General features: G+C 28.1%; 3 protein-coding genes across 7 annotated transcripts; 1 reads left to right on the forward strand and 2 right to left on the reverse strand.

The window, feature by feature from the left end:
- The first annotated feature begins 253 nt into the window (after positions 1 to 253).
- hay (ATP-dependent DNA helicase hay) lies at positions 254 to 5,504 on the forward strand. Its single transcript, XM_015518523.2, has 12 exons — positions 254 to 724; positions 1,359 to 1,448; positions 1,529 to 1,770; positions 1,835 to 2,146; positions 2,788 to 3,032; positions 3,104 to 3,210; positions 3,701 to 3,823; positions 3,890 to 4,063; positions 4,149 to 4,417; positions 4,490 to 4,654; positions 4,744 to 5,079; positions 5,144 to 5,504. The coding sequence occupies exons 1-12, from the start codon at positions 697 to 699 to the stop codon at positions 5,378 to 5,380; spliced, it is 2,328 nt and encodes a 775-aa protein (XP_015374009.1). The 5' UTR covers positions 254 to 696; the 3' UTR covers positions 5,381 to 5,504.
- LOC107168955 (neo-calmodulin-like) lies at positions 5,111 to 8,507 on the reverse strand. 2 transcript variants are annotated; one of them, XM_089226514.1, is made up of 6 exons: positions 8,200 to 8,507; positions 8,083 to 8,116; positions 6,345 to 6,446; positions 5,605 to 5,889; positions 5,500 to 5,542; positions 5,111 to 5,354 (listed from the first exon to the last, which is right to left on the reverse strand). In XM_089226514.1, the coding sequence occupies exons 1-5, from the start codon at positions 8,290 to 8,292 to the stop codon at positions 5,511 to 5,513; spliced, it is 546 nt and encodes a 181-aa protein (XP_089082640.1). In that variant the 5' UTR covers positions 8,293 to 8,507; the 3' UTR covers positions 5,111 to 5,354; positions 5,500 to 5,510. The 2 variants fall into 2 exon arrangements, with proteins under 2 accessions (XP_089082640.1, XP_089082639.1); XM_089226513.1 differs by having other exon boundaries at positions 5,111 to 5,262; positions 8,200 to 8,506.
- A 1,915-nt stretch (positions 8,508 to 10,422) lies between these two features.
- Positions 10,423 to 19,925, reverse strand: LOC107168946 (cytochrome b5-related protein-like). 4 transcript variants are annotated; one of them, XM_089227147.1, is made up of 6 exons: positions 19,768 to 19,925; positions 16,663 to 16,885; positions 15,819 to 16,216; positions 15,507 to 15,695; positions 13,198 to 13,401; positions 10,423 to 11,473 (listed from the first exon to the last, which is right to left on the reverse strand). In XM_089227147.1, the coding sequence occupies exons 2-6, from the start codon at positions 16,864 to 16,866 to the stop codon at positions 11,176 to 11,178; spliced, it is 1,293 nt and encodes a 430-aa protein (XP_089083273.1). In that variant the 5' UTR covers positions 16,867 to 16,885; positions 19,768 to 19,925; the 3' UTR covers positions 10,423 to 11,175. The 4 variants fall into 4 exon arrangements, with proteins under 4 accessions (XP_089083273.1, XP_089083274.1, XP_089083275.1 ...); XM_089227148.1 differs by lacking the exon at positions 19,768 to 19,925 and adding an exon at positions 19,295 to 19,446; XM_089227149.1 differs by lacking the exon at positions 19,768 to 19,925 and adding an exon at positions 19,291 to 19,435.

A 19,925-nucleotide genomic window follows, 5' to 3' on the forward strand; every position in this document is an offset into this window, starting at 1 on the left:
ATTCTGTGCTATTTTCTATAGTAGGCTAGGCAATATGTCGTGTCTAGTAGTAGTCGGTGATATAAATATATAATATTAAATATATCTAATATCTATAGGATTGTTCTGTGCTATAGGTATCTGTGTAATCCACAGTTTATTATCAATAAATAACATAGATAATAAAGACCATACCACCGGTACCATGAACCAGTTTGATGGTACTTAATATTTGTTTGATAGTGGCCTTTTTTTATCATACACTGTCCGACTGTCACACTACTCACTGTCTACTCTGTCTAGACGTGTCTACAACTTACTAACTGTCTAGAACTCTAGAGCTCTAGACTAGTCTAGTAATAGTAAATCTATATAGTTGTTGTTTTTTTTATGCTTGTTGTATATGTCACAGATATATGAATCCTATCTGGGTTCAATGTCTAACGTTTTCTAACGCTCAGTACTCAATACTTTAATTACTTTGAGCGCTTAATCAACTGACCAGTCACCAGTCAATCGTCACTCTTATGTTCGATATTGTGAATTAAACGTTACCTGTTAGGTGATCCGTTAATACAGGATTGTATGGTCGATGGTTGTTTATTCTGAAATATTTACAACCATTTTATAACCTTACACCTTCATATTTCTATATCTTCAACTGCATACTTTTTGCATTACATAAGAAAAACAACAACAAAAAAAAAAAAAAAAAAAATGGGCAAAACGAGAAAAGAACATCCAGGTAATTTTTATAGCTGTTTATTGTTGGTTGAAAATGGTCTTTACCCTGTTCTCAACACCAATATACAATATCTACAAGCTAATAGTTGAGCTTCATTGTACAATGCCATATACAATCACGATTATTGTTTATTTTATTTATTAATTTGATCAATGAGGTATTCTCAATAACTCACTAATCCACTCATGAATTGTACTATAATATTAATACTGTCATTCACGGTTATAATATGCTGTATAATTTCACGATACATGGTTTTTAGAATTTTATTGAAGCTTTATTATAGAACTTAAACTAACTTATTAGAGTTAAAATTGTTTGTGTAGCGTTTAAATATGAATAAAATATCAACATTTGAATTACTTAAAAATTAGTATTTATGTATTATACTATATAAATTATAAATGATGTATAATTAACTATCAGTTTTTCATCAATTTGTACAGTTAGTAATAATATAATATTACAAGATTAGGTGAATAAATAGATTATGTTTTATTTTCAGTTTTATAATTTTATAAAATGTTTTTAAATAATTGTAGCTTAGAATTTACTTTACTTATCGATGTAATGTTATATATTTTATACTGTACTTTTATTTTACAAAATTTTTAAATTAACGTTTATGTTTTAGAGAAAAGAGGCAGGAAAAGAAAGAAAGACGATTTTGATGAAAACTCTATGGGATTGGATGATCCTGTGTTATTAGCCGTTAATGAAGAAGGTATTTAGTAACAATGTATTTGATTATCAAACTATTTTAATTACATTTTTAAATATAATTGTCTATAATTTTTAATTTAGAGGGTTTACCAAGTGCAGCTAAAAAAACTGCTGAAACTGCTATTAACAGTGTCGAAGATGAGTTTGGAGCTAAAGACTATAGATCACAGATGAATCTTAAAATAGACCATGCCTCTCGACCATTATGGGTTGCTCCTGATGGACATATATTTCTTGAATCATATTCTCCTGTGTATCGCCATGCTCATGACTTTATGATTGCTATTGCTGAACCAGTTTGTAGACCAACACATTTACATGAAGTAAATATTTTTTATTTTTACAATTTATGTAAGACATATAAAATTTATTTTATTTTTATTTCAGTATAAATTAACTGCATATTCATTGTATGCAGCTGTTAGTGTTGGATTGGAAACCAATGACATAATTGAATACTTGAAACGATTGAGTAAAACTAGTATACCTGATGGTATAATAGAGTTTATTACTGTGTGTACACTTTCTTATGGAAAAGTTAAACTTGTACTTAAACATAATCGATACTTCATTGAATCACAACATCCAGATATTTTACAAAAGCTTCTTAAAGACCCTGTTATTGGTTCCTGTCGTCTTAAAAGGCTGGAGGATACTGATGCCTTGATCACAGAAGAACAAAAAATTGAAAAATCCCATGTAATATACACTTATTTATTTATATTTTTATGTTACTATATATTTTTAGCACTGGGTCAATTACTTTTTAATTTACACCCAAGTAACATATAACTAACTTAGTATTATTATGTTGTTACTTAAATGAAAAAAATAGATACAAAATGGTAAATTGGTACGTCACTTTTGTGTATTCAAAAATAAACACTATCTTAAGGTACATTAATTTTTCTTAAAAAAGTTAATTTCAAGACAATATTTTTATATTTGAAACTATTGAGCTGGTCACAATATGATTTATGACTGTTTAATGTTTATAACATTTATAAATCTTATTTTATAATGATTTTAATTTAATACATATTAGAATACTATCAAATATGTTACATGACATTGAAGAAGACTTACCAGTTACCAGCATGTGTTGTGTCCGCCATACAGACATATTACATACCAAATTTTCATTTACTAGTTTCTATAGCATGTAGTTAGTTTTGATATTAGAGTGAATTGGCCTATTTTCTAAATTTTAGATAGAACTTAAAACAATATTTCATATAAAATTACATTGTTTGTATATAAGAGAATTATTTTTAACAAGTTAACAATATTACAATAATGCCTATGGCTTATAAAGTATTAAATATTATTTTGTTTTTTAGTTTCCTGGAGATTCTTTAAAAGACAAAGAAGATCATTTGAATGATGTAGTTCCAAAAGATATAACAGATTTATATGAGAAAATTGATAAGGTTGAAGAAGAAGAAGAAGAAAAAACACAAAATCTTGTATCATTTGAAGTTCAACAGGAAAAAATTGAAATCATACAAAAGCGTTGTATAGAAATTGATACACCTCTATTAGTTGAATATGATTTTAAAAATGACAAAGTCAATAAAGATATTAAGTAAATACTTTAACTTAATTAATAAAAATATATTTTAATTAAAAAGTAGTAATTTTAAATTTTATCTATAGCATAGATTTAAAACCTCAAGCAACATTAAGACCTTATCAAGAAAAGAGCTTGAGGAAAATGTTTGGAAATAGTCGGGCAAGATCAGGAATTATTGTGTTGCCGTGTGGTAAATATAAACTGTATTATATCATAGTTTATTTTAATGTATAAATGTACAGTAGTTTTCATCTAATAACTTGGTGTAACACTAAACCAATGAATCTGAGCATCTTTTAATGTTTACTGAATTTATTATTATTAAAAAAATAGGTATCTGATCATCAGTGTTCTATTATAGTGTAAAGAGTTCTTAATTAGCGACATTTATTTATTAATTAATACTCTTAATCATTTTTTTATATTAGTTATTGGCTGATAAGCGATTACTGAGCTGAGTAACTAATAATTAGGTCCCAAATTAATATGCTCTAATAATCTTAGAAATATGTGCTATAAAATGTTCATTTATGTCTTTATTTTGTAAAAGTATACCTTTTAAAATAACAAAATTTACAAAAAAAAAAATGAATAACTCACAAATTTTCATGACAAAATACTTTAAATTTTGAATCGTAATTCTTATTTTAGTAACATTTATGTGTTTGATATTGTCTTAGGAGCTGGAAAAAGTTTGGTAGGTGTAACAGCTTGTTGTACTGTACGTAAACGTGCGTTAGTCCTATGCAATTCAGCAGTGTCTGTCGAACAGTGGAAGTATCAATTTAAAATGTGGTCTACAGGTATTTATTATTAGTTGAACATTTAAAATAATAATACAGATTAAAAATGTTATTGTTTATTCCTAGCTGATGATAGTTTGGTATGCAGATTTACATCTGATGTTAAAGACAAATTAATGGGCTGTGGTGTGTTCATTACAACATATTCAATGATAACACATACACAAAAGAGATCTTGGGAAGCTGAACAAACAATGAAATGGATTCAAGAGCAAGAATGGGGCATAATGGTGTTGGACGGTAAGAAACATAACTTTCACAGTTTTTTCTACAGGAGTTAATACATATTACCATTGATTATATTACATATATTTTAATTTTATAGAAGTACATACCATACCTGCTAAAATGTTTAGACGTGTATTGACACTAGTTCAATCACATTGCAAATTGGGCCTAACAGCCACATTATTACGAGAGGATGATAAAATTGCTGATTTAAACTTTTTAATTGGCCCTAAACTATATGAAGCTAACTGGTTGGAACTGCAACAAAAAGGTTACATAGCAAAAGTTCAGTGTTCAGAAGTGTGGTGTCCAATGGCACCAGAATTTTATCGTGAATATTTAGCTACTAGAACATGTAAAAAAATGGTATTGAATTACAATCTTGTTGTTTCTTAAAGAATATAATTTGTTATGTAATTATCATGTGTTTTTGTTCAGCTTTTTTTTGTGATGAATCCAAATAAATTTCGTGCTTGTCAATTTTTAATACGTTATCATGAACAACGGGGAGACAAAACTATTGTCTTCTCTGATAATGTATTTGCCCTTAAAGAATATGCATTAAAGTTAAGTAAACCATATATTTATGGGCCAACATCTCAGGTAATAAATCTTAATCAATGTTATAAAATTCTTCAAGATAAACAACGAAATATTAATATTATATATATATTTTATTTTTATACGTGTAGGCAGAAAGAATCCAAATATTACAAAATTTTAAACTAAATCCAAAAGTAAATACCATATTTGTCAGTAAAGTTGCAGATACATCATTTGATTTGCCGGATGCTAATGTTCTTATACAAATTTCCTCTCATGGTGGAAGCCGACGTCAAGAAGCTCAACGTCTTGGTCGTATTTTACGTGCTAAAAAAACTGCTATTGCTGAAGAATATAATGCATTCTTCTATACCCTAGTGTCACAAGACACAATGGAAATGAGCTACTCAAGAAAAAGACAAAGATTTCTTATCGATCAAGGATACAGTTACAAAGTGGTTACAAAACTTGCTGGAATGGATGAGGTATACACTTAAAAAAATATTAGTATACAACTATTTTGAAATTTAATTTTATATTTTACTTTAGGATCCAGAGCTATTTTATTCTAGTAGAGAAGATCAAGGTATATTATTAAGTAAAGTCTTAGCAGCCAATGACACTGATGCAGATGAGGAACGAATGCCATATGAGGGTACATCTAAGTCCTATAAAAAAATGTCTGGTAAAATGAGTTCTATGTCTGGTGCTGATGATGCTGTTTATGCAGAATTCAGAAGAAATTCTGGAGTAAAACATCCTTTATTCAAAAAATTCAGAAAGTGATGTTTAATGTTTACAATAAAAATTATATCATACTCTTAATTTAAAAATCAAATGTTTGTACTTCATTAGTATTAAGAAGTTTATAAAACAAGAATTAAAACTAAATATATTTTGCTTACCGTTATTTGTTTTATTTCTTAGAACTTATTATCGTAATAAATTCTAAAACAGAAAATATTTTTAATGTTTTTAATTTAATTGAAAATATTAACATTCTTTTTTACCTTTATAATCAATTTTTTTGTCACCATTTAAATCGGCTTCTTTTATCATATCCTCAATTTCTTCATCTATGAGTCGTTCTCCGATACTGTACATAACACGTTTGAGTTCATCAAATGTTATGAATCCATCACCATTTTTGTCAAATACTCTGAATGCTTGGTGCATTTCTTCCTCGCCATCTGCCGCTTTTAGTTTTCTAGCCATCATTAACAGGAATTCATCAAATTCAATACTACCATTGCCGTCTTGATCCACTTCTTTTACCATACCTCTCAAATCAGTTTCTAGACAGATACATGAAAAGATCAGATTCAATTATTACAATATATTAAAAATAAATTAGATTCTGCAGACTGGGTACTAATGTATTTTTTTAATAGTAATTTTTTTTTTTATCATATTTTAGAACAGAAATTTTGCTTTAATCTTTAGAATTGTTTCTACCTGTAAATTTGATCTAGTTGGTACTGTTGGATAAATTTCTACTACTTTTCTTAATAATGACAAAAATTTAACAAAATAATGTGGAAAACAGTAATATTTTATATAGGTAGCATTAGTTTTGAAAAATATCTATTCTTTTATTTTAAAACTAATTAAGAAAGGAACACTGCTTAATGCTTAGAAATTTAAGGTTAATAATTTTAAAATACCAAATATAAAATATAATGATAACTATATATAATATATATTATATAATGATTAAATTTCGTAATTTGAGTTATAAAGATTTACCTACCAGTAGGCCTTTGACCTAAAGATCTCATAACCACTCCAAGTTCTGCCTCAGTAATCCGTCCATCATGATCTTTATCAAACAACATAAAAGCTTCTTTGAACTCTAAACAAAGGCGAATGTATGATTATTATTTATATTTGAGTATAACTTAAGCCAACAAGTATTGCAAACTGCAAATTTGGATTCATTGACTAGTTAAATTGATAGATAAAATTAATTAAGTATTCAATTTTAAACTTAATTAATTAGTTGATTTTGTGATTATTATTTTAGTAAGTAGTGTACTAAACATGAACAGTAACATAATTAGGAATTTGGTTTGGTAGAGGGATTATATGTTTATGACAAAATACGAAAGTCTCATTCATTAATCTACCCCACTAAATACAAAATGTTAGAACTAAAATAAAAGTTTTTAGGGGAGATATATCCCCGAACTAGATAAAGTATTATTGCATTGAACCACCAAAGTTTTTTAATATTTTTGACATCCAATCTTCGACGATTATCCGAAAGAATATTTTTGTTATATGTAGAATGTTATTGATTATTGACTACAAACTTATAAAATTCCATAAAATAATAAATTATATATACTAATCCTAAATTTACTTTTATATACTATTAAATGTTATTGGTTATTGACTACAAACTTATAAAATTCAATAAAATAATAAATGATTTTAATAAATATGCATTTTTATACACAAAAAAAACATCAATATGCAACCTTTAAGAAAACTACCAATATATGCAAAATTGAAATACCAAATTTCAATTCATTACGTTATAGAACAGATTTTTAGCTCATCTAGCTATAAATAGGAGATATAGAAAAAAATATGCAAATCCTATAACTTCTCATCCCTAGTTATAACTTTTTAATGCCCTACCTAGTTGCAATTCACTTTGATTTTGGGGTGATCAATGATCATGTATGTTTTACGTATACGTAGGTATTGTTGCAAATTACTTCGATTGTTAAAAATACAGTAGTTAACCATGGTTAAACATTAATTATTGGTTATTCAAATATTAAATTTAAAAATAACCCTTCGCTGTTGTCTACAATAATATTTTCTCACACTGACTCTTATTAGCTTGATTCAGAGACGGTTGGAAGCATTAGGTTGCATATATTATTGTATACATGATGCAAACAATTTTAAAATACCTACCTATTAACAAATTAATTACCTAGACAATGTACCCACTATTATGACATATCACATATATACTAATATATACATGCATACCATAATGACTACTGACTATGTTGTATACTAAAACTAATATACTAATTACTAATACAATAATCAGGATTCGGATTTATATACCTACTCTTAAATATATCGAAAAATGCTCTTTAAAATGAGAAATTATGACCTAAGCACTCTAAAAGATCCCACAAATATTCCTAGGATTTCTTCAGATATAAAGATCAATTTATCAATTTAAAATAACCAAATTACTTTATGTTCAAGTACAAATACCTAGTACAATATGTGTAATTATATATATATTTATTTAATAAAATAGTACTAGAAATAGGTTGAAAATAACGCTAAAAATAATAAATGCCTTAAAAAATTAAAAAATGCATTTAAACGTCAAAAACCTTGAAAATGCCTAATAATACCCCAAACAAGTTAATTGTGTTTGAATTTAGTGAGTACTGAGTATCTGAGTAACATCATTTTCGTATTATTATTTATAATAAATATACAAACAACTTTACCCGCAACTTGATCTTCTGACAAACCAAATTCATTCTGAAATAAAATGTTGTTGTTAGTGTTCTTACTTCTCATAATAAGTTATTGAAAATATTAAATATTTTTATAAGTATTAGTACTGATTGAGTCCGTATGTCATATCTACTCGTCAGTTTTCTTATTCTCGAATATTCATTTTTATAACGGTCATTATCACTATTTTTTGCACTCATTTTGTACTTCGTACACCTGACACCTGCAGTTGACAATTATTTTATTGATTGATTTGTTTATAAATTTTGATGAAAAGTTTGTTTAAAAAAAAATTACGATTTAAGAAATTTAAAGTCTGAACACTCTGAACCACATTTTTCGGGTAAATAAAACGTGCACATCATAATTTTAATAGAAGTGTACTAATAGTATACTTTCACTAGGAAAATAAAAAGGAATTGGCGCCGTCATCTTCAGAAAGTTGGATGTGTTTATTATTTTTGTTATTAATATATATTAATACATGTATATACGGCTCCCACTGCAGCAAATAAGCCAATTTATTTTTAGAAAAAAGTGTTTAACACTTAAATTGCTATAGTGGATGAAAAATTAATTATACACGATATCATAAGCAAAACTAGAAATTTTATTAGGACATGCCAAATTGTAAATATAAAAAAAAATTCTGATTACAAAATACGAATTTTAAATTTTATTAAGTCTGTAGTAGGTATATTTTTATTCAGTCAGTATTAAGTCAGGTCATCTAGTCATGGAATCACTGTCCTGACTCGTAGTTTCGCCTATGCCATATTATTAATATCAATATGTATTAAGTAGGTATATAGTTAGGCAATAAGCACCTAGTCCTGCTTAAAAATAACTAAAAAATATGCAAATATTTTATTATATATTATATATAAGGTACCTAAGAATTATTATAATACACATTTTGCTACTATTGAATATTTTTTTGTCAAATAACGTATTCGTGAATAATAAAAACATAGGTGCTTAATACGAAGGAAAATTCATATCAACATTTTATAGGAATCTATTATAGTTTTAAAAACACGACAACATTGTTTATTTTTTTGGTTAGAAAACTTTTAATCCGAATTCCGATTGTTTCCGACAATTTAATATACACTAGACAGTAGACAGTAAGATAAAGAATACATATACATTAATAACCGAAATATTTCAAATTTTTATCTGAATAATAAATTACCAACCGATGTGGCAATATATTCAGTTTAATTGAAAAATGTTTCTTAGAAACCAAGTTTCAATTAAAAATCTAGGGGTAGAGAGGCTTAAAATTAAAATCATAAAACAATATATATTGTTTAAAACTGTAGTATCTGTATAGGCAAATTAAATAATACAATTTTTTTTTATAATATTGTCTTCGAACAGCCAAAAATACATATTCTCCCTATTCAAAACAGCTGATAGTTTATAGTGTTTATACAGTTGGTTCAGTGACGTCTACTCCGTTGATTGTGTATATGACGTAGGTGCGTAGGTCCATGGTTGATAATTGATATAGATCAAGGTTCAAGGGTATCATTTGGAGTAAAATCATGGGGTAGCAAGTAAATTGAATAATATTTTATACCCAATTGCAGCATGGTCTAATGAAGCCGAATCTAGGAAAAAAAGGCAACAGAAAAACAAGCAAACGGAAAAAGGCATATATAAAATTACATGGTTACGTACCTATATTGTCGTTAAAATTGTATATAAAATGTACAATTATAAAAAAAAAATTATCTAATTAATCGTATATCACGAGATATAGCAATAAAAAAATTCGGTAGATCCCGATTGTTATCTCTATACTCTTCACATAATTTTTTTAAATTAATTTGCATTTTTCCATACGTTTTAATTTTTTTTTTTTGGTTGGACTGCAGTGTCTAATAATCGCTTCTGGATCTTCGTCCAATCGGCTGACACTTCCAGTGTCATTTTTGCTGGGCACAGAACAGTCGAAAACGCAGGTACCAAGGAACTAACACACTACCTACTATAATATTACTTACTCTAGTTATTTCATAAAATCTCACTATCTTGACACTATTGAATAGAATGTGAATTATCTCACACACTTGAATCATTACCTATAAGATAAGTATGAATTTGACATTTTTTTATAGTTCCACATGACCACTACACAACTTATATCAATACCAGATACCTGTATTTAATCAAATTATCGCAAATAATAAAGATTATTTTCACTCGCTTAGTAACTGTGGTTTTCAATGACCAATGGGTATTCATCAATAAATTATAAAACCGCTCAATGAGAGAGAGAATAAGGGAGAACCGAGGGCTAAAGCACAAAATAACCACGTCTATTTTCGTTAAATATTATTTATTATTATAATTATTTTTGTAAAATATTTTCGTAATCTAATTTTCATTTGCCTTTTTTTCAGTTTGCTTTTTTTTCATTTGCCTTTTTTCCGTTTGCTTTTTTGTCATTGCTTTTTTTCCGTTGCTTTTTTCTAGTTGCCTTTTTTCCCTACTACCAATGAAGCCTGGGATCATTCGTTGGATAAAATAGTACAATATTTGTGGAGCAGCAATATGCCAGGCACCTATATGACTAAGATCTTTAAGCGATTTAACAGATTTTCGTTTATAATTATTGTAAAATATATTATTTATTATACATATATTTCAATTTAGATTAGGTTTACAATATATATCTTTATTCTAGTAATCTTTACGTAATAAACTTGGTATATTTTGACATTTAAATAACTGTAAGTTATCTAAAAGCTAACTCGAACTTCATTAGTAACTCATATTATATAGGTAATATTATAATGTATAGGTATATAGAGTATTATAGACCATAACACATTTTAATCATAATTCGAAACCACGCGTGCAGATGTAATATATAATTAATGTAAAATTATATAATTCCCCGTAGATAATGATTAAAATTTGCATTTGATTATATTAGCACTCAGATTTTATAGAGAAATAAATTTTTTAAAAGCAATTATATAAACCTAATTGTCAAAAAACATTTACCATAAATCATAATTTAGGTCTGCAAAAATAAAAAATAAAAAAGTATTTTCTATGCTTGGGTAATGTTAGTTTTTTAAACAATGTTTTCTCTTCGGATTGTTTGGAGTCAGGCGAACTAATTGTTTAAACTGTCCGCGTATAATAGATGAGAATGGTTTTGATGTTCTATCCAAGCCGAATTCTTCACATGTGCTTAGGAAAATTTCTTGCAAGAATGGTATTAAACTGTGGTCTAAAGACGGGAATAAATGATGCAACGTATGGTCACTAAACGTTACCAAGGACACAAATATATTATCAGTTATCTCGTTCCGTTCCTCACTGGTGTCAATTTGATGAATTCCCCAATCAATGTCTTCACCACTAAACACAAAATAATATAATTTTTAAACATTGTATTCTACAAGTAAATAATTTTGTCGATTTAAACTATAATAAGTACCTATAGCTTTTTTATTATTAAAATAATGATATAGAAAATTAAAAACCAAGGACGTCACTCTGCTATATTCATACTATATTAATATCTAATTATTATTTATTATAAATGTATAACTTATAAATTAATATACTGACGTAGGTACACAGTGGCGTATCCAGATTTTTTTTCGGCAGGGGTTATATTACAAAATTTTAAATACAAAACGAAATACTAATTTAAACTAATACGCTATTTAAATTTAAAAAAAAATTAAGTTTAGATCATATTTTCCTCTTTTAGTTCATTTTCTTTATTCTTATATAAAATTCCACCAATTAACAGCTTTGAATTTTTTTTTGTTTTACACAGTTTTAAAAATTTTTTAAAATGTTTCACGTGAAATTCAAATTAAGTCAACTACATTTTTTTTTTAAATTAAATAAACACATTTTTATGCATGTAAAATGTAATGTACTATTGTGTAATATCCTTTAATATCAATATGACAATATATATAAATATAAAAATTAAATTAAAAACCATTTTAAGTGCATTTTATACTATATGTTAATCACAATATAATAATCCTAATATTATTTTATAATATTTTATTAAGGGGATTGGAAGCGGTGATTTTCTGTCTTTGTCTAACACACGTGGGACATACAATACGCCTGATAAAAATTAAGGTACTGCTAGTTGTTCGATTTAAAATAGGTATGTAAAGATGTGTTAATTGATATATAAGTTTACTCTGCAGTTTACTTGTATGCAAAATATAATAATCTATATTATAGATTCTATAATATACTATATATAATAATTAATAACAGATGTTCGTTAATTTATTTTACTACAAAACCTTTTTCCATTTGTTAAAAATAATATTGTTGGTTATGTTTTTTTGCGAATTTATTTTAAATAATTTAAATATAATTAATAATTTTCAATATTACATAATAGTTTTTATACTGCATATTGCAGAACTACAGAACGACTTTTTTTCGAAAGGAAGTTGCAACAGGTATAGATAATAATATTATGTTATATTTACTTTAAATAAAAATAAAGATTTGAATAGTTGGTTTTGATTATACCATTATACGTCTATACATTTAAAGGTAATATTTAATAGGTAATAGATATATTTTTGCAAATTATTCGTTTTAAAATGTTAGATCATAATTTAAATTTTGAAGTGCAATTATTGCAAAAAACAATAACTACTATGTGGTTTGGTGAGGCGCGGTCGTACGCTCAATGTACGGAAACGCACTGAGTGTATGCACCGGCCGCAGTTTCTAGCTCCCGTATGGGTGACCACCCGGGATTTTTAGCAGCATAACCTTGCCACACATACACAAACACATGTTACAACCCTAACTACTTAAAAAAACCTACAAAACTCAATACACAAAAATAACCCCTACCATACCACCCCACACCCAATGGCCTATGTATAGCTAATGGCCTTAGTCACCGGGCTCTAGATCAAAGAAAAAAAAAATAAATAACTACTATATGATTATAATAAATATAATGATAAAAGTATTATATTAATCAACTATTTACAGTTTTTTTATTGTATTTATAATGATATTATCATAGTTAGGTAATTATTTAACTAATAAATAATAATATATTATAAGATATCTGATTTTTTTACTTGGTGTGGTCTCCATCATGGAAGTTATTAGGTAAATGATGAGAAACGCTGAATCCGAGGAATGAAAACACAGAGCTACTCGACAGTATCATAATAAGCCACATGTTAAATACCAATCTAATGGTCATGTGACCACAAAGCATCAATATAACTGGAATAACAAACATTAAAAAGTCAGCTTTATCATTCATGCGTTTGAACGTCCTGAAACACGCAGGTAAAATATATATATATATGAAATTATGATATTATTTTTAAATCATTTATAAGTATGGTTATATAACACTCCCGGATTCCGATTGTTATAAATTATAACTTATAACTATAATATGAGTGCACCAAGGACAGGAATAGTCCAGCCAAGTGTACACTTTGCTCCAAGGACCACACAATATACCAACCTCAGGGATTGTCCGATTTCCAAGAAAGCTCTAATAATCAAAAATAGCCTATCAAAAGCATTTCCGGAATCCGCCTAAAATATACTTTACCAACCTGTCTCTGCACGATTTTCATTTTTGTTTTTAAACGATCTGTTTTTTATGCTTAAAACCATGGTGTACATTTTTTTCTCCGGAAACTATTGTTTTAGATGTTATTTAGTCGTTTCAAGTTTGCAGTTTCGCTCTTCACAATTCACATACCACAAGTTACCAGCGTGCGTAATAATAATATTATAAATCACTTCATTACAAATAAGGATATTAGTATATTACAATATTTATTATTAATACGAATTTATGTCTCTTGATCATCATCTCCACTTAGTGACTCATTTTCAATTTCTAACTCCTCGATTTCTTCTATCTCAGCATGATCAACTTTTGTTGCATCATAAATAGATTCAGGGGGGGGGGGGGTGGACGACTCCGCATCCAAACTCGAGGTCTTTGGGCAATCGATGAGTCTGTTGGCAAAGTCAGGTCCACTTGGTTTTGGTGAATGGAGCCGGTAGATAAAGGAAGCCACTTTATTTGTGTTACTTTAACTAGGTAACAAAGTTAAGTTTACTTATTAAGTTATCCGTCTGCCAAAAAGACAGCCAGGACAGGTATGCTCTCCCCTCCCACCACGACCCCGAAGGAGTCCCTGGCAGGTTTGCTATTTTAGCTCCGGGGGTTTGGAGGCCGAGCTCCGATCCATGGCTGGGCCGATGAATAGCAACGCTCCTGGCAAAATAAAAACTTGCGCCCCCTCCATAGATTTTCAAATTTAATTATATCAAATTTTGCACCCACATTCCTACTCCATATTTTGCACCACTGGCAGGCTTCCACCATGCCAGGCCCTTGGCCCGGCCCTGCACCCGTCCAACTTGAGTTCCGAAGGACCTATTATATACTTATGTAATTATATTGTTACTTTAATAATCAAGGTTTCAATATACTAATTAGTATGTTGTTTACTTGAAAATAATTGCAAAACAACTTAATATAGCTTATTCTTCTATCATAAAGATAATTTAATATGGATAATAACAATAATAATAATGATAATAATACCTATACAATTTAATAATAACAAGGTAGTTGGTAGTTATAAAATAACGATATTAATATAAAGGTGTACGTAAATATATATTTAAATATGTATGTCTAAGGTTAAAATATATAAAAACAATAACAAAAAAAACATACGTGTTGCAGTAAAGTAGTGTTGTACGTATAAACGCTAATCGCAAATTTTGGAAGGTAATAATTCTAAAATAATAGTTTCCGGTAAAACAATTTCGCATCATCATTTTAAGCTTAAAAACAAGTCGTTTGAAAAAAAAAATTGAAAATCTTGAGGTCAGTAAAGTGCATTTGTTTCTGTTTTGAGATGAGGATGCTACTCTAGAATTTTAGTTGGTGATGCGGTCTACAGTAACTCGGGTTCAAGATTTTTCCACATAATATCATTTTCCGTCACATTATTTAATTTCATCATTAACCTTAACTCTTTAATCAGTCAAATAATTACACTCCTTTCCTCAGTCCTTAATGCATTAATCTCTAAAGTTACTATTTTAATAAGTAGTCTGAGTAGTCATAACTGTTTCCATGCAATTTTTCCTCATTATTATTTTTATAACCTTACCTAAGGTTATATCTTTTATCTTCATTAATGTTTAAAATAATATAGCGGTATTTGTGATTCTGTATCCGCATATTTAAATTAGGTTTATATAATTATACCCATAATACCAATATCATTACTTTTATCTGTTTATTTTATTACTCTATATCATACTATGCATATAATAATAGTATCTAGTCACATACATATATAATAATTGTTGCTTTCTTATAATAATTATGTAAACATACCTGATGAAAAATTGTACCGGTGCAATTAAAGGGTAGGCAATGAGAGTTAGATACGGTATATAACGAACTAAAAGCGGTTTGTCATCGGTGGGAAACCAATGAATAAATGGATGCAGCAACGTCATCTCTAAGTCGTGTACAGTGTTGGTGTAAACGTGGTGACTGACTACATGCGATATTCTCCATTCTCTATATATATATATATATATATATTATAAAAAAAAATGATAAAACTATTATAACTATATTATAATTCAGTGCACGACCGACTATATAAATGAGAAGCTATTGAATTTATTGAACGTAACCTACCTCACCGAGAACATGCTTAGCTGCATGTAATACATCCTCCAATTGTCTTTGAGGTGAGTGAAATTATGACTTGCGACGGTTCCAAGCCCCAAACTGATACCTGCCAATATGGCCAAAAATGTGCTTTGAGTTCGTGCGACTGCCGCGCAGAGGACTAATGTTGCGAAAAACCAAGTGTCGATGACCAGCATAGATTTGATGGAGACATCACGACGGTTGATTTGGGATAACTTTTTATTAACTCGAGACTTCAACACGTTGTAAAATCCGTCAGGTTTGAACGTGAAAGGCGATTTCCTTGGCGTCTTTGCCCGGCGCACAAAGAACTTACCCATCACTTCCCTCGCGGCTTTTTGATTAAAATGATACGTTTCAAACAATTCTGTAATATCCGTACCCTAAATATAATAAATAGATTTTTCTGTTAATATTAATTATAATTATATTATTCGATAATAAATTATAATCGATGAATTAATAATCCAAATGACGTAAATTTTCTTCCATATTAAGTATTTAAGTTAACTAATTGCATTACTTCTGAAAAAAAAACATAAGTTATCGTCATTGGGAATGGTGAGCTGGTCATACATGAAAATTTAAAATACGATTTTATTTTTTTTAACGGGTGGTACGGTGAGACATAAGTTAGGTGCATCGTGCATGTGTTACAGTATAGGTACACATATGCTCTGATATAGGCTAATATTAATATATTTAATTCAGCGTTGTTAAAAAGAAAAGTCAATATTCTGTTTAAAAAAAAGTGAATGCATTAGAACATGATAATACTTTATATGTGTGCCAGTGTGTCTATTTCTACGAAGTACGAAGTAATTAATACTTTTGTAATTTCTAGCCATTGCGATCCTCCAGGGTGCTTGTGTATCCATTGTTTAAGATCATACAATCCATCGTAAATTCTCCACAATTCGTCAGCGCCATCTTCCTCTCGGCGTGCCTCAATCCAACTATCCACCGATCTTATATTGTGATCCGTACTTGATAAATTATTCCATACAGACCAACTACTTATTCTCGGAGCCATAATGTTGTATAATATGACTCTAAAGTAAAATAATAAAAAACAGAATTATTTCTCTCCATTTCATTAAATAAATGAAGTGTAATACGACTTATAGTCATACAATATTAAATTTAAACATAATACGTATATGTTACCGGAAATGTTGACATTTAGGAAATGATGACAATTCCTAATAGCGGAAGGAAATAATATCATTGCCTAGTTCATGTAATCATTTTTTTAATCACTTTATTAAATTCACTTCTCATATTAACGAAATAATACGTACTGCACTAAGAAGATAGGCACACACTTCTAAGCGGACCGTGTTGTATGGACAGGTAGGTACACTTTTAATAAAACACGTAAATGGCTCTTAATTAATCAACCATTTTAACGATATAAGTCATTACCCACCTGATATTTTTTTATAGAACACGGACAATATTGACAGTAATGACAGTATAATGGTTTTTAGCATCTCACCGTTCCGAATTAATTAATACTTATCGTTATAATAGCTTTACATTGTAAAGCCACATTACCCGCAACATCATAATCGCCAATGCTTTCGTGTAAGAATCGATACGTGATAACTAGGACTCGAATTATGCACTTAAAACTACTCTAATATAAATAAATAAAATTATAAAATATGTAGGTATTTTTAACCAATAAAAACACAAAAATATGTAAAGTAAAAATAGTATTATTTGATTCAGTAAAACATGAATTAAATTGGTACATAGGTTAGCATTAAATTGAATAAATAGAAAAAAATATGCAATTTCATAAACATCCGAGCTCTAGTGATAACATTGCCTAAAAAAGTACGGAAATGATGACAATTCTTAGGCGATGAGATAATTTCCTTCCGCTATTAGGAATTGTCATCATTTCCTAGGAACTGTCATAATATATGTAAAAATCACGAAAATTCACAAATTATTTTAAGCTAGAAATTCATAAAAAAATTTCGTTTTATATCTAAGATTTTAAAATTTAATACAAGGCTCATAATATATTTTTACAATAAAAATTGAAAAATAAAAGTAATGCGTAGTCACAATTTTTTTTACAAGCATTCAAAGTTTGAATTTTGACAACATATAAGTGAAAATCACGAAAATTCGCAAACTATTTCAAACTAAAAATTCATAAAAAATTTTCTTTTCAAAATCTAAAATTTGAAAATTTTTAATAATCTATAATATATTCTAGACAGATAAACCGTCTTCGCTCAGAATCATTTTTCGTATACAATGATATAATATCATTGGATTCAAATTTAATTCCATCCATTGCAGTAACCCACTTGTAACCTACTATACAGCAGAGCGACATCCACGACTTACCCGCCTTTTTACTATTGTTGGTTACCTATACGTACATGAAAGTTTTGGCGGTCGTCATAAATGCATACTTAAAAAAAAAAAAGGTTGTCGTTCAAATTCACACACTTATCTATACATCAATAGGTACCACACAGTTTTCTCAAAATTACACTGTTCTATACAATACACATTACTATAATATAGTATTATATATATATATATCAATAACACATACATAATACATTTATGATTTATTTAAAATAGTTAGGTACGAGTGGCTCGTACCGTACGACAATACAACACCGATTTGGCCTTATACACAAAACACAAAAGTCAAAGATTTGAAAAAATAATTTAAATCACGAAAATTAGTAAATTATTCTGTAGTTCATATTTATAAAATGTTCAATTTTTATAGCTAAAAATTTAAAATTTAAAACGAGGTATCTTATAAAAAGTTAGTTCATACTTTAACCGTTAAATCTAAAAAACATAAACAAACAGTTTTTTATAGATATTTTAAGTTCAAATTTGGACACAATTTCAAATCAAGAATATCAGTTTCATTTACTTTTTTGTACTTAATTTAAAAATATTATTCGTGGGTACTTGAAACTTTTAAAGTCGGTATATTATTATATTTTATACATAATAACATTTTTTAAATATTAATGTTTTCTTCAAGAATTAATTCAACCTACCTTCAAATTACTTTTAATACTTATAAGTTATAACAAAATCAATTATTACTTACATTGCAGTAATATCATAATTTTTTTTGTTTTTGTATGGGTATATCTACTCTGAAGACCTGCAGCTACCAGCTCTGAGCAGCCCTCCAAACATATACTCCTCCATTTGCTTCTGTTTTCCATTGCTTCTCTCTATTGTGTTTCAGGTTCTACTACTTTCACATTTCTAATCTCTTATTATACAATCCTCCTATATCTTTAATATCTATATCAATAATGTAATAAAAATACTTGGTAATTAGGCAGGCTGACAATTTTCACTCAGAATCTTTTTCGTTTACAATGATTTTAAATTTATAACGGTAAAAGCACAGCATAAAATGTGTTTTTATTTAGTCTTAAAATACAGTTTTACTTACTTACTTAAAAAAAAAATTTAGAGTATAGCTGTGGAATTAAACATTTTGAATTAACTTATCGAAATATGAAAGGAAACTAAAAACATTGCATTATGTAAGGTAAATTGATTTTAAATTGGCATAATTATATTTGATTCAAGTTACGAGGCTATAAAGAACGCAAGATTCGACCAATAACATTCAAGGACAATCGTGCTTACCTACCAACCACTACCTACTACTATTATCTACTATTACGAGTAAAAACAATTAAATATAATTTTAATTTGTCTTCGTGATCATATTTAAAAAAAAGTTAAAAATACAAAAAAAATTAATTTCAAGTCCATGGTCATAATTCATAAATTCATAAACAGTTAAAACATTATGTTTCAATTATGTTCAGATTATTGTACGGGCGTTTCTAGTTTTTGGGATACGTTTGCGCACAATATAGTAGATAAATTCTCATTATTAGGTAATAATTAATATGCCTACCTTTGAAAAGCTTCAGCTAAGTTTGTTGTGTTTATTACTTGGTTTTCTAGTCCACAATATAAGAATAATGGATTGAAATAACTTTACATGCATGACTTATATTATGAAAAAATATACATCATTAGAGGATATAATCTCATCTCTTATCGGGTAGAACA

Source organism: Diuraphis noxia, unplaced genomic scaffold, assembly GCF_037042655.1.
Source record: "Diuraphis noxia isolate RWA-SAM2 unplaced genomic scaffold, SU_Dnox_SAM2 contig0004, whole genome shotgun sequence".
Lineage (NCBI taxonomy): Eukaryota > Metazoa > Arthropoda > Insecta > Hemiptera > Aphididae > Diuraphis > Diuraphis noxia.